The sequence below is a fragment of the Lepidochelys kempii genome, chromosome 15, assembly GCF_965140285.1.
Source record: "Lepidochelys kempii isolate rLepKem1 chromosome 15, rLepKem1.hap1, whole genome shotgun sequence".
Lineage (NCBI taxonomy): Eukaryota > Metazoa > Chordata > Testudines > Cheloniidae > Lepidochelys > Lepidochelys kempii.
The window spans coordinates 365,666-379,545 of record NC_136394.1 but is presented as its reverse complement, the minus strand read 5'-3'; the positions used below and the strand labels follow the sequence as shown (position 1 = coordinate 379,545).

The window sequence follows — 13,880 nt, the reverse complement described above, 5'->3', positions numbered from 1 at the left end:
CAGATGATTAAGGATCTCTGAAGGGAGGAGTGCCTATGCATCCTCCAGCAGAAAGGCAGTGGGGGTAATGAGATGCAGAGGTGAAGGGAGAAGGCAGGGAATCCTTAAGCTTCTGGAAACAGGGATGCAGGGGACATCTCTAGCATCTCTGCAACACAGCAAAGGATTGGGCTTGGGGTCAGTTTTTCAGAACACTTCATTTCAATTCCTATTTAGAAAAAGAATAGTTGGCAACTTTCCCATTGTTCTGAGTTTCCGCTGGAATCTATCCCTGAGCGTGAACAGAGCCAGAGATGACGAACATCTCACAATGGTGGGATAAAAGGATGCTTTCTTAACACATACCAGTAGCATTCAGACAGCACCTAGAGCTCCTATCAGAAGTCAATACAAATGGGATGTGAAACCGAACAGTGTAGTTTAAATTTGGTTTTATTTATAATAAAAACCAGATAGCCCCATTCGTCTCAGCTAATCCCCTATACTTATACCAGCGGGGCAGTAAACCTCACCGGGCTGAAGAGTTTATTGTCCACGTTCCAAACTTCATCAAGCTTAGCTGCCCCTTTGTTTTCCCTCTGGGCTCCTTCATGAGATGTGGTAAACCTAGTTACAGTCAAAATGCTATCATTATTCTTACTTCATTTTCATAGAGATCCGGGATCAAACCCAGTGGAGAGTTGACCATTCGGACTGTATTGGTGCCGAAGAGTTTATACTCATACTGGACAAGCTGTCGCCAGAACCCATTGTTAGGTCTGATGATGGGGCGGCAGGACTTGACCCAGGCATGAGCATTCGCGAGAGACATGGCATGGTACTTCATCAAATAGGCCAGACACAGGGCAGCTGACCTGCTGATGCCTGCAGCGCAGTGTAGCAGTGTCCGGCCTTGCTGTAGGTCCACATTATGGATCCTATCTGCCACGAGGTCAAAGTAATCGTAGAGGCGAGAGATGGGGGTGTCAGTTACAGGGATGTGCATGTAGTGAATGTCTGGATAGAAGGTGTTCACCACCTCCACAGACACATTGATGACAGTAGTGATCTGGCTGGCGAAGAGCAGGAGCTTGTTATTGGCAGCCGTACCATTGCTGAGGTACAGGCTACTGGTGATCCGGGACAGGCCATAAATGGATGGATGCCTGAATAAGATGGGAATAGTCCCCAAAACTGTATTCATTAAGGCAAACTTTATAAACCAGCTGCAATGGAGGGCTGCATCGTCACGCTCTTTGCCTAGAGAAAACAGAGAGAAGACACTTGGGAGACTGAAGGCAGTAGATTGCTGCCACCAAACTAGTAAAGGTGAAGTTTTCACGTGCTTTAAAAATTAACTAGATCTAGAATCATCCACGTTAAAGATGGGGAAGCCATCTTAGGCCTCATCCAGTCCAGCTCCCAGCCAATGCATGATCGCTTTATAAATGCAGAGTGATTCCATCTGATGTCACAAGTGAAGCGGGTTTTCACTCCTTTTCCAAGAGACTATTCCACAGCCTAATGGAGTTCACGCTCACGACAGGCAAGCTGCCAAACAAATCCAAGAGCACGTGCAGTAAGCACATTCTGTACCACAAACACCTGCAGCAAGCCTTAGCCTGACTTGCAAGGATGCCCTAGATGTCTACTAGGGAAGAGCATTGCAAGATTATGGACCGCGAATGGAGAAGGCCCTGTGCCCAGCCTTTCAAGACTGTTCTCTAGGGACACATCTAAACCCACCAACCCCAGCTACTGTATTAGAACAGTTACTGTATTAGACTCTCAACCTTTCCAGGCTACTGTAGCCCTTCAGGAGTCTGATTTGTCTTGTGTACCCCAAGCTTCATTTCATTTAAAAACTACTTGCTTACAAAATCAGACCTAAAAATACAAGTGTCACAGCACACTGTTAATGAAAAATTGCTGACTTTCTCATTTTTAGCACATAATTATAAAATAAATCAACTAGCATATAAATATTGTACTTACATTTCAGTGTATAGTCTATAGAGCAGTATAAACAAGTCATTATCTGTATGAAATTTTAGTTTGTATTGACTTTGCTAGTGCTTTTTATGTAGCTTGTTGTAAAACTAGGCAAATATCTAGATGAGTTGATGTACCCCTTGGAAGACCTCTGCATACCCCTAAGGGTACATGTACCCCTGGTTGAGAACTACTGTATTTGAATAAAGAAAAGGAATACTTGTGGCACCTTAGAGCCTCTAAGGTGCCACAAGTACTCCTTTTCTTTTTGCAGATACAGACTAACACGGCTGCTACTCTGAAACCTGTATTTGAATACAGGCTCTGTCTCAGGTAGACAAGTCCTTGTTGAACAATACTAAGCAGCCATTAAACAGGGCTCAGAATTAGCTCCATCCCCTCCTCCAGCTTTCACAACAAGTTAGAAATGTACAGGAGCCCACTAGATGATACTGAGCTATGGCCAAAAGGAAGGAAAAACCCAGGCCCTATATTGTACAGTGATAGAAACTGTGAGAGGGCTGGGCAACAGCATGAACCATTGGGGCCAGCCTTGCTTTTCCAGCCAGGTGGAATCTACAGTGGGCTGCCTCATGCTTGGATATTTATATATAGGCTGGGCCAAATCTGAATTTTTTAAAATAATTTTGACAGATATATATTTTTTAAAATTAAATGGTTACTGATTTAAATTTTTGCATGAATTATGTGGGGGTCAACATCAAGCAGCATTATTCTTTGTATGTCTGTAACGTCTATCAGCTATGGAAATATTTTTTTTGTTGGCTTACGTGTATAAAGTAAAACTGACATTTACTGATAAAAATCTAATCCTTCCAAGCCTATTTGTATAGTCCTATGTGGATGAAAAGGTTTATAGAAACATAAAATGATGTATTATGGGTTTAAAATTATGAGTTTAGGTTACAAACATGGGTTATATATTGACTGCAGTCAATGCTTGCAGTTTATTGGTTATGATCTTGGGTTATGTATAGGGTTAAGATTGGGTTGTGTGTTTCAGATATGTTACAATTTACACATGAGAGTTACACTTGTGGGTTAGAGTTACAAATATGGATTGGATTTGGCATAACCAGTTATAGGTTTCAGGTAAATGGTTCATTTTACATTCAGATTTCATAGTAGCAGCCATGTTAGTCTGTACCCGCAAAAAGAAAAGGAGGACTTGTGGCACCTTAGAGACTAACAAATTTATTTGAGCATAAGCTTTCGTGAGCTACAGCTCACTTCATCAGATGCATTCTGAGCTGTAGCTCACGAAAGCTTATGCTCAAATAAATTTGTTAGTCTTTAAGGTGCCACACGTCCTCCTTTTCTTTTTATATTCAGAGTTATGGATTGCTGGTGAGAGTAAAGATCAGCATTAGGATTCATTTACAGATTACATGTTACTGTTGGTGAGTTAGGGTTACAACTATGAGAGTAAATTATAATTTGTAAAGTGCACTGAACTCCTCAAATGGCAGGTACTATGTAAGTTCAAAGTGCTAGTATCAGGATTTACACTCTCAGATGTTTACCTGCTCTTTTTTCCCCACTGACCCTTAGCAGAGCTGTGCATAATGACAGGTTTCAGAGTAACAGCCGTGTTAGTCTGTATTCGCAAAAAGAAAAGGAGTACTTGTGGTTAGTCTCTAAGGTGCCACAAGTACTCCTTTTCTTTTAGCAGAGCTGGTTGCCTTTTGGTGCAGAAAACTGCTGTTTCTGCTTTAGGATTACACTCCTGCTCTGTCTCTATGAAAGTGTGGCAACTATAGGAGGAAACAGGAGCAGGGTGGCATGCTATCTCCTGCAGCGTAGGGTACTGCACCACAACTGAATTCAGAGTGCTTCAAGGAGAGGCCATTTCTGCATCCCAAAGCTACCGTTTGGCCATCCCTGCACAGCTGCAAGAACAGTCTCACAAGGTTACATAAAGTGCAAGGTGAAAGATAGCCAATGACCTCAACACATAATGCAAAATGGGGGGAAGTGGAGAAATTATACGGGTTACTTTGCTATCATTACAATCATTTCAAATCCTAATGCACCAAGTGATCCGACAGTGCTTAACAAACACACACAGCGACCACTGTCCACAGCCTGAATGCACCCACTTCTGCGTCCACAATAGTTTAGGGCAAAAGGTGTAGAAAAATGGTGAGCTGAGTGTGTGTGTGTGTCTTTCAAGGAAGAGAACCTGTGGGAGTAAACACTGAAAGGCTTTGTAGAGCTTTGGCAGGAGGTGCGGGGGAATGAATGTTCAGGTTCCTGAGACTTGGAAATCCTGAAACTTAACAGGGCTATAATGAGGCTCCCCTGCCCTTTTCTCAATGGAGGCAGGCCCTGGCTCATGGGCAGGAAGCCTAGCAGGAGACTTTATTCTCATTTGTAACCTCTCTGTTTGAACACAGGACTCTGACCGACTCCGTGCTGTGAATACTTGTAACTTATCATTCTGCTTATAACCCAGCATGGTTATCGGTATAGTGATTATGTCTAGCAGCCCCAGGCATGGCCCAGGACTCTGTGGTGCCCGGTGCTGTACAGCCTGCCCCAAAGCACTGGAAGGCAGGTGGCTCAGTGGGTGCTGGGCACTGCCTGCCCCACGTGCGGGACAAGGGTGAGTCAGCCCTGCCCCAAGAGATGTGATGCTGGGGCTGTGCTGTACCTTCTGGCTCAGGGGTGGGCAAACTACAGCCCGCAGGCCGGATTCAGCCCACAAACCGTTATAAGCCAGCCCGTGAGCCACACCACGTGGCTCGGTCCTGCTCTGGTGCTCCGGCCGCACCGCTGGGTCGGGGCCGCTCACATGGCTCTTGGAAGCTGCGTCATGGCCCCGCTTCGGTTCCTATGCAGTCCAATGGTTCCCATCGGTGCTGCAATGGGAGGTGCGGGGACAGTGCCTGCGGATGGGGCAGCATGCAGAGCCGCCTGGCCGCACCTCCGCGTAGGAGCTGGAGACGGGATATGCCCCTGCTTCTGGGAGCTGCCTGAGATAAGTGCCACCTGAAGCCTGCCTCTGAGCTCCTCCCCACGCCCCTGCCCCAGCCCCGATCCCTCTCCCGCCCTACAACCCCCTCGCTCCCAGTCCAGAGCACCCTCCTACACGCCAAACTCCTCATCCCCAGCTCCACCCTGAGCCCGCACAGCCTCCCGCAGCCCAACCCCAATTTTGTGAGCATTCATGGCCCCCATATAAGTGCTATTCCCCGATGTGGCCCGCGGGCCAAAAAGTTTGCCCCCCCCCAATCTAGCTGGCGGCCAGTGTCCAAGCCGCTCCGCGGCGGGGAGCTCATGGCCGGGCCCGGCCGGCCCAACCCCCCTGGCTCCGCACAGAAATAACCCGTCGCGAAGGGGCTCCCGCAGCTGCGGCCTTCCGGCGACCCTGCTGGCGGCGGGCTGGGCCGGGGCCGGGGCCGGGGCCCCGGGAGGGGCTGGGAGGCTCCGGACCGTGGGACGCCCCCGCCCGGCTGCGCTCACCCCCCCGGGCCTGCACTCACCCCCCGTCCCCCCCGGCGCCACCTCCTGCCTCTGACCCCGACACCGCGCGGCTCCCCGGTCTCCGGGGCAACCGTCCACGGGGCCCGCGCAGGGACAATCGCGCCCTCCAGCGCTGCGGGCGAGCCCGAGAACCACTCCCGGGATCCCGCACCTCCCGAGCCCCCGGTCCCCCCGCATCGCCCCCGGGGTCCCGCCGCGATCGCCACCCACCAGACCCCTCTTCCCTGCGGCCCTTGTGACACGCCGGCCCCGAGGCAGCGGCGGCCCAGCCGAGCCGCGATGGAGGAGCAGAAGGTCTCGCGGCCCCGGGTCACCTTCTTCCAGCCGCGCGTCAACCAAGTGCTGGTGCTGTTCAGGTGCGGGCCGGGGCGAAGGGCACAGGGACCCCCCCCACTGCACAGGGAGCTCCGCCCCCCACGACCACCCCCTGGCAGAGGGACCCCCACTTTCTCCCTGGCACAGGGACCCGCCCACTTCACAGGGACTCCCGGCCCCCCACTTCTACCACCAGGCACAAGGACCCTCCCAATTGCACAGAGACCCCCCTGCCTTCCACTTCTATCCTGGGGCACAGGGACCCCCTCGCAGGGACCCTCTGGCCTCCAACTCTCACCCCTGGGCACAGGGACCCCACGATCCTACTCTCTACCCCCCACTCTCATTCCCTGACACAGGGACCCTCGGCCACCCACTCACTCCTGGGCACAAGGGATCCCCCTAGCACAGGGACACACCCCTGCCCTGCACAGGGACCCTCCATCCCCCCACTCTTGCCCCTGGACAGGGAACCCCCGTCCCCGACACACACATAGGGGCACACCCCCGCCCCACATAGCGACCTCTTACCTCAGGCACAGGGAGGGAGCGCCCTGTTCCCCCCTCACCCTGGCCACAGGTAGTCCTTTTTCTTTCTCACCTTCCCTTGGGGACAGGACATCTCTCTGCAACATCTGTCCTCCTATTGACAGCCCTTTCCTGCTCTCAGTCTGAACACCCCACCACCCCCATTGGTACATCTCTGAGGGAGGTGTATTAGGGAAATGGGAGGGGAAAGGAGAGGATGCACTGTGTACTTTTTTGGGTGAAGGAGGCAATTGAGATAAGTGTATTGGCAGGGGCCAGGGGTAGGACTGAGCTGTGTGTTCACTGAGGGGCTGGGATGAGAGGAGAGAGCATCAGTGTATTTGGTGGCAGAAGGGACTAGACTACATGTTCTTGGGGTGAGGGTGTTGGTGGCTGGGCTAGTGTTTCTCTCTCTGGGGGATGAGAGAGCCTGATAGAAATCCTGTATACTGGGTGGAAGATTCGGTGTGACCTCTCAATTGGAAGGCTCAGACTTTGGTGATAAATATCTGAGACCTAAAATACACGCCTTCGAGCCATGTGACGTCAGCAAAGAATATGAACTCTTGAGTAAGGCAGGGTGACTCCATCACCGTGTGGTGTCTGGCTTGCGGGGCTGTGAACAGTAGGGCTAAGCAAGCAATGGTATTGCTTCTCCTGAGCGGGAAAACTATAACAAAGCCCCTTTCCCCTCCTCAGTCTGTTCAATGGCAGTGAAGTGGCTGTGAAAAGGTTTTTGCCAAAGAGTCACTTGTCCACGGTCATCATCCGTGACAACACCAGTGTCCAGCGAATTCAGGAGATAAAGGTAACGCTCACACCCCTTCTCTGGCATTTGGAGAGACCCCCAGCACAATGACTAGAGCAAACCAGGACCCTACCCCCAGCACACTGCACTCCTCTCTCTGAGCTAGAGGTGAAGGGTTCTGTAGCCCTGCTCCAAGGCACTGAGACATCTCGTCCCCAGAATAAAAGCATTGTTGACGTCCATTAGAAATTATCTGAAATGGCTCCTGGTCCAGGAGCCATAGTGAGAAAGAAGGTCTGGTTTCAAGTCGGAATCCAGTTGTCTTGCTGTGAAGGTTGGGAACACCATGGAGGCAACATTCAATTCCTAGTGTAAAAGGAAGGTTTGTTTGCTGCACCAGTGAGCCTTGCTGGTCATGTCTGGGGAAAGGTCTAGGGAGGTCTAGGTTGGATACTAGGAAAAACTATTTCGCTAGGGGGTGGTGAAGCACTGGAATGGGTTACCTAGGGAGGTGGTGGAATCTCCATCCTTAGAGGTTTTTAAGGCCCAGGTTGAGAAAGCCTTGGCTGGGATGATTTAGTTGGGGTTGGTCCTGTTTTGAGCAGGAGGTTGGACTAGATGACCTGCTGAGGTCTCTTCCAACCCTAATCTATGATTCTATAATTCTGTAACTTCTCAGTGGAGCCCCTTCTACCTTCTCTGCAGCAGAAGACATTGGGAGGCCACCTCTGATTATGGATGAGGCAGGATCTGAGGACCACCTTATTTATTATGTGTCCTATAAGTGCTGAGCACTTTGATCCCAATCCAACAAAGCACTGGAGCACATGCTTAACTGTAAGCGTGCAGGTAGTGTCATTGTCTTCATTGACATTAGTTCATGTGATTCAGCATTTTGTTGGATCAGGGCAAACCTTGCAGGATCTCTACCCAAGGGCTCTCCTCGGGGGAGTGGGAAACAAGAGGGAGAGAGAGCATTTAGAATAAGGAGGCCATCAGCTTTTCATGAAGGCTCAGGTAGAGTGCTGATTCTCCCTCCTGGTCTTAAAATATGGGTGTTTTCTCATTGGCATGGCCTCTCTGGGAGTTAGTCCTATTATGGAACATTAAGACCATAGGGAATCTCTGTCCTCTGGGATGTTAGGGGGCTCAAGCTGGACAAGGAGTGATCAGCCTGCTCAAAATATCTGGGAAGAATGAGCAGTGCTTGTGATGCAGGACTGATACGTAAAGCACGGAGACCCAGCTCCTCAAAGATATCTCCAGTTAGGTGCCTTTGAGCATCTGGCCCTGACCACCCAGCTCCCTGAGAGTGGGAAATAGCCACAGCTGTCAGGCGTTTACAACATTTCAGCAATCAGTTCCCTCTTGTTTTGCTCTCACTTGGTTGTAGATAACACATTGATGAGCACATTAGAGATACCAGGGGAGATTACCTCATCTCTGCACTGCACAGATTTGGGTTCTTCTGTACTACTCAGGTTCTTGTCCCTATGATAGCAGAACAAGGATACGGATATTAAACAAGGAGTCTCTAAGGTGCCACAAGTACTCCTTTTCTTTTTGCGAATATAGACTAACACGGCTGCTACTCTGAAACCTAAACAAGGAGACTGGCCCTACACATACCTCAATGGCATTTCTGTCTGTATGCAAGGTAGTAACTTTTGAACACTGCATCCAGTCAATTCCAGAATGTCAGGGAGTGTTCTCGGCCTCAGTGGGCAGATCTCTGTTGATCCTGGTGAAACCCAGAAAAGCTGATAAGGAGGCAGAGGTACTTGACCAACCTTCCCAGGTCAATGTTCAGAGAAGGGCTATGCATTCGGAAGCCCTCTCGATCAGCAGTAAGGGAGTTACTGTGAAAGCCCAGGGAGTGGGGGAGGATCCTGGAGGACATATCTTTCCCCAAAGTCTGTCCCCACTTTGGAGCTTTTTTGAACCATCACTGGATCCTGTGCTGAAAATCACACATTTGTTGTCCTAAAGGTAAATCACTTGGAGGAGACAAGAAAAAAGAGCAGTCACTTTTATGAGCATTTAAAGAAGAAGTTCATGAGTGACCAGCAGAAGAAGATATCGCGGTGGAAGAAGGAGTCTGATAAATTTGGGAAAATACTGGAGCTGATCAATCAGAGAACCAAGAACTTGGCGATCGCTTCTGCTAGTCTGACTATGAGGAGGTCCCAAGAAGGCAGCCAGAAAGCAATCCCCAAGAAAGAAGCAACCATCATGTTTGAAAAATGATCCAGAGAGGCATTCATCCAGCACCCCTGTCAGGCTGTTTTCTTAGTTTCTAATGAGTTTCTTTCCAACATCTCTGACACTCAGTTTGCCTTTTTAGCAAAGAGAAGATGAAGAGAGTTAAAGCTAGTGCAGGGTCTTAGTTGTTTCAGCAATAAACTAATACAAATGAACTGAATAGCCATTCCCTTTCTGCTGCTTCTCTTGATAATCTGTTTTGAACAAGTACTAGTGATAAATCTCTCCTCGAATGATTCGCCAAAATGCTTTTTGATTCTGTGCTGGTGATTTGGAAGAAATCGTTTCTTGAAATATACTAAAAATGAGAAATTCATCTTTGAGCTGTGCGACAGATAAATATGAGAAAATATGAGAAAGTCATTCGTAATCAGGTATCCTGATCTATTTCTCATGGAACCATCCACCAAAAACCAAGTCTATTATCTCTTCGGCATTTGGTAGAGATTTATGGTGAAAATTTCTATAAATGAGAAAGTTATAACTGATCCTTGCTATAAATGAATGACAAATGGAATCATCCTCCAAAAGCCTTTCAGATTCGCTCTTTGTGATTTGGTAGATATCAGTTCATGATTTGGTGGAAATTACTAAAAATGAGACTCTTATTACTGGTCAATGTTAGCAATTAATTACACATGGAATCATCCTCCGAAATCCTTTGATAATTAGCTCGTGGTGATTTCGAATAAAATCGGTTTGTGAAAATTACTAGGAGTGAGAAAATTCATTCTTCATCCGTCTTCTGATAAATTTCCCATGGAATCATCCACCGGAAAAGCAACTGCACTCTCTCTTGGTGTGTTGGAAGAGATCGGTTCATGCAAATTACTCAAAGTAAGAAAATCCTTATTTACAAGTACCTAGTGGTAAAGACTCCAGCAATCCAGATTCTCTCCTTGTGAGTTTGTAGAGATTGGTTCATGAAAATTACTAAAAAATCAAACATTTATTACTGATCACTGCTAATAATTAGTGCCTCATGGAATCATGCTCCAAAGACCTTTTAGATACTCTCCTGGTCATTTGGTAGAGATGGGTAGTGTAAATAGCTAAAAATGAGACATTCATTACTAATCAGATGTAGCCCTTGATGTCTCATGCACTCTTCCTCGAAAAGCCATTCGTATTCTCGCCTGATCATTTGCTAGAGATCTGTTCAAGAAAATTACTCCTAATGAGACATACATTATTGACAAGTACTGTGTCCTGTTTTGGGCCCCACACTTCAAGAAGGATGTGGATAAATTGGAGAGAGTCCAGCGAAGGGCAATAAAAATGATTAGGGGACTGGAACACATGACTTATGAGGAGAGGCTGAGGGAGCTGGGATTGTTTAGCCTGCAGAAGAGAAGAATGAGGGGGGATTTGATAGCTGCTTTCAACTACCTGAAAGGGGGTTCCAAAGAGGATGGCTCTAGACTGTTCTCAATGGTAGCAGATGACAGAATGAGGAGTAATGGTCTCAAGTTGCAGTGGGGGAGGTTTAGATTGGATATTAGGAAAAACTTTTTCACTAAGAGGGTGGTGAAACACTGGAATGCGTTACCTAGGGAGGTGGTAGAATCTCCTTCCTTAGAGGTTTTTAAGGTCAGGCTTGACAAAGCCCTGGCTGGGATGATTTAACTGGGAATTGGTCCTGCTTCGAGCAGGGGGTTGGACTAGATGACCTTCTGGGGTCCCTTCCAACCCTGATATTCTATGATTCTATGATTCTATGACAAGTATTAGTGATCAATTTCTCCTCGAATGATTCGCCAGTATGCTTTTCGATTCTCTGCTGGTGATTTGGAAGAAATCAGTTCTTGAAATATACTAAAAATGATAAATTCATCTTTGAGCTGTGCGACAGATCAATTTGAGAGGGAATCTTCCTGAAAACCCCGAGAATTCACTTCTCGTCATATGGTACAGAGCAGTTTGTGAAAATTTCTCCAGATGAGAAAGTCATTCGTAATCAGGTATCCTGATCTATTTCTCATGGAACCATCCACCAAAAACCAAGTCTATTATCTCTTCGGCATTTGTTAGAGATTTATCGTGAAAATTTCTATAAATGAGAAAGTTATAACTGATCCTTGCTATAAATGAATGACAAATGGAATCATCCTCCAAAAGCCTTTCAGATTCGGTCTTTGTTATTTGGTAGATATCAGTTCATGATTTGGTGGAAATTATTCAAAATGAGACAGTTATTACTGATCACTGCTAGTAATTAGTACCTCATGGAATCATCCTCGAAAGACCTTTTAGATACTCTCCTGGTCATTTGGTAGAGATGGGTAGCGTAAATAGCTAAAAATGAGACATTCATTACTAATCAGATGTAGCCATTGATTTCTCAAGCACTCTTCCTCGAAAAGCCATTCGGAATCTCGCCTGATGATTTGGTAGAGATCTCTTCAAGAAAATTACTCCTGTGGAAGTATAACATTGTATAAGAGGACATGCTGGATCCATTGTATATGAGAGGGCATGCCAAAACATGTTACAAAGTATCTGAGGGGCACACGTAGGGACAGTTAGCTTTTGAATGGAGAAGCAATTGAGATAGAGCCAGCATGTCTAAGAAGCAGGCATCAGAATAGAAGGTGTGAAGGGCAATTAGTTAAGTTAACTGGAAGCTGTTAAAGGAGATTGTTAAGGGTGGCAGGTAATTGAAGATACGTGACTGGTCTCAGGGATCTCGAAGGGTGGTGACTAAAATCTTTTTCTTCTTTTGTCTGTAACTTCTCTGTAACTTGTTCTCCAAAAAACTGTATAAATTAAAAGACACAAGCCCCACTCGGGGGGCTCACTTCTAAATGTATTAGCAGAGCAGCTTTGCTAATAAAACAGAGTGGTCTGATAAATTGTGAGTCTGAGTCAAACTTTGACAATTTGGAGGTTCCACCGAGATGGCAAGTGGATTCACTGAGGCTGTGTGATCCCTGACTGCCTTGCAGGACGATCGTGGCAGCCGGCGCCTGGACGCTTAGTCCAAGCAATCCTCCACAAGACAGAAAGGTACACAGCAGCAGCGCAGTCTACGCCATTGAACTTGTTGGTTCCCACTCTGTTCGGGTAGGGGTCTTTGGATCCAGCTTCTGGAATCAGACGTCTCAGGTAATTATTATTTTTGTGCTTTAACCGGTTTGAGGACTGTCTTGTCTTTGTGTCTATCCGTCTTCCCCGTGGTGTGTGTGTGAATCTGGGAGCCATCTCTGTCCGGAGACTGGCTGACCAAGGGGTCCCCGTCCCCACGGTCTGAATAAGTGGAATCTGCACAGCTGTAGCCGCACCACGCCTTGGGTATAACCCCTGGTGTGAAAGCAAGGGCAGTTGAGGCAGTAGCCTGTGGGCTCCTTTCTGTGTGTTGCACCGGGTACCGCTCTGCTGAGCCCGAATTTCCTTCTTGTGTGAGTGCTGTGTGAAGTCCTCCTGGATGGGGAATCAGAAGTCTAAGGTAGAACAGTTCCCTAAGGGAACTCCAGCTTATTTTATGTATTTTAGGAGGGGTCCGGACTCTTGTAGGTTTCTTGAAAAATGGTCCAAATTAGCTCTAGAGAACCCCAAATTACAGTGGCCACTGTTAGGTTCTTGGGACAAGGATCGAATGGACACTTTAAAAAGCAAACTTGTCCTCCCAAAAACCAAATTGGAGAGAGGAGAAGTAAACTGCTTCATGCAATGGGGGGAAAGAGGCAAATCGTAGATGGACTGAGTCAAAACTCACCTCTCTTAAAAATTCTATCAAAAAACTAACAGTTCAATTGGATGCAGTCTCTCCCACCACTAGTCCGAGCGCTCCCCTTTGCCCAGTCCTGTGCAATGATCCGGATCAAACCCGACCCCCACCATACTCCTGCGCAAATAAGAAATCAGAAAAGGAAAAATCTTCAGTGACTACAGATAATGAAAGTGAAGAAGATACCCTCATTGGCCTCGCAGCTCTGCAAAATATTATGAAGAAGAAATCCAAAGCAGACTGCAAAGATTCTCTTGACATCTCTTCTTGGAAAAGAGAACCTGATGGGAGGTTAATGAGAGACTCTGATCAAACTGTTGTGGCACCCTTACGAGTCCTTAAAATGGGAGAAAGTGAGTCCATATGGGATTATAAGCCCTGGACTCGTACGGAACTTTTATCTATAGTTAAAAGTTTTCCTAAACCACAGGAAAACTCTATCAAATTTGCTGAGGAGTTTCTGTTAATCTGTGAAACCTATGAACCCTCTGAGACAGATCTCCTCCAACTGTGTAAATTGTTAACTCCTGCCAGTTATGAAAAATGGTTGGCTGCCGCAGACTGGCCAGCTGAGGCATGCCACTCAACCATAAAAGGTACTGGCCCAGATTCAGCACACAGAGACCGGTGTATGGCTCTTTGGAAGTGCCTGCATCAAACCATTCCCAAAGTGTGGTCTCCTAAAACAAACTGGACAGCAATACGTTGCTGTAAGCAAGGGCAAGGAGAAAGCCCAGGCGACTATAGGTCCCGGCTAACTGATATTTTCCTACAACATTCAGGAATACAAGAGCCCAATGTAAATGGGCAGGGGGCCTTGGC

The 13,880-nt window shown here is 47.3% G+C and overlaps 2 protein-coding genes across 3 annotated transcripts; one reads left to right on the top strand and one right to left on the bottom strand.

Annotated features, from left to right (window-relative positions):
* Window positions 1-414: 414 nt before the first annotated feature.
* On the bottom strand, window positions 415-5,863 carry DUSP18 (dual specificity phosphatase 18). 2 transcript variants are annotated; one of them, XM_073312870.1, is made up of 2 exons: window positions 5,689-5,863; window positions 415-1,239 (listed from the first exon to the last, which is right to left on the bottom strand). In XM_073312870.1, the coding sequence occupies exon 2, from the start codon at window positions 1,181-1,183 to the stop codon at window positions 617-619; it is 567 nt and encodes a 188-aa protein (XP_073168971.1). In that variant the 5' UTR covers window positions 1,184-1,239; window positions 5,689-5,863; the 3' UTR covers window positions 415-616. The 2 variants fall into 2 exon arrangements, with proteins under 2 accessions (XP_073168971.1, XP_073168970.1); XM_073312869.1 differs by lacking the exon at window positions 5,689-5,863 and adding an exon at window positions 4,646-4,995.
* Window positions 5,355-10,820, top strand: C15H5orf52 (chromosome 15 C5orf52 homolog). Its single transcript, XM_073312873.2, has 3 exons — window positions 5,355-5,834; window positions 7,021-7,129; window positions 9,059-10,820. Exons 1-3 carry the CDS (start codon window positions 5,758-5,760, stop codon window positions 9,314-9,316), a joined length of 444 nt encoding a protein of 147 aa, XP_073168974.2. The 5' UTR covers window positions 5,355-5,757; the 3' UTR covers window positions 9,317-10,820.
* The last annotated feature ends 3,060 nt before the right edge of the window (window positions 10,821-13,880 follow it).

Bases quoted from the DNA above. Each gene is read 5' to 3' on its own strand.
- DUSP18 (XM_073312870.1), bottom strand. From the start codon at position 1,183: ATGAATACAGTTTTGGGGACTATTCCCATCTTATTCAGGCATCCATCC.
- C15H5orf52 (XM_073312873.2), top strand. From the start codon at position 5,758: ATGGAGGAGCAGAAGGTCTCGCGGCCCCGGGTCACCTTCTTCCAGCCG. The intron at 5,835-7,020 runs GTGCGGGCCGGG...TCCCCTCCTCAG, and splicing joins CAAGTGCTGGTGCTGTTCAG to TCTGTTCAATGGCAGTGAAG. The intron at 7,130-9,058 runs GTAACGCTCACA...GTTGTCCTAAAG, and splicing joins AGCGAATTCAGGAGATAAAG to GTAAATCACTTGGAGGAGAC.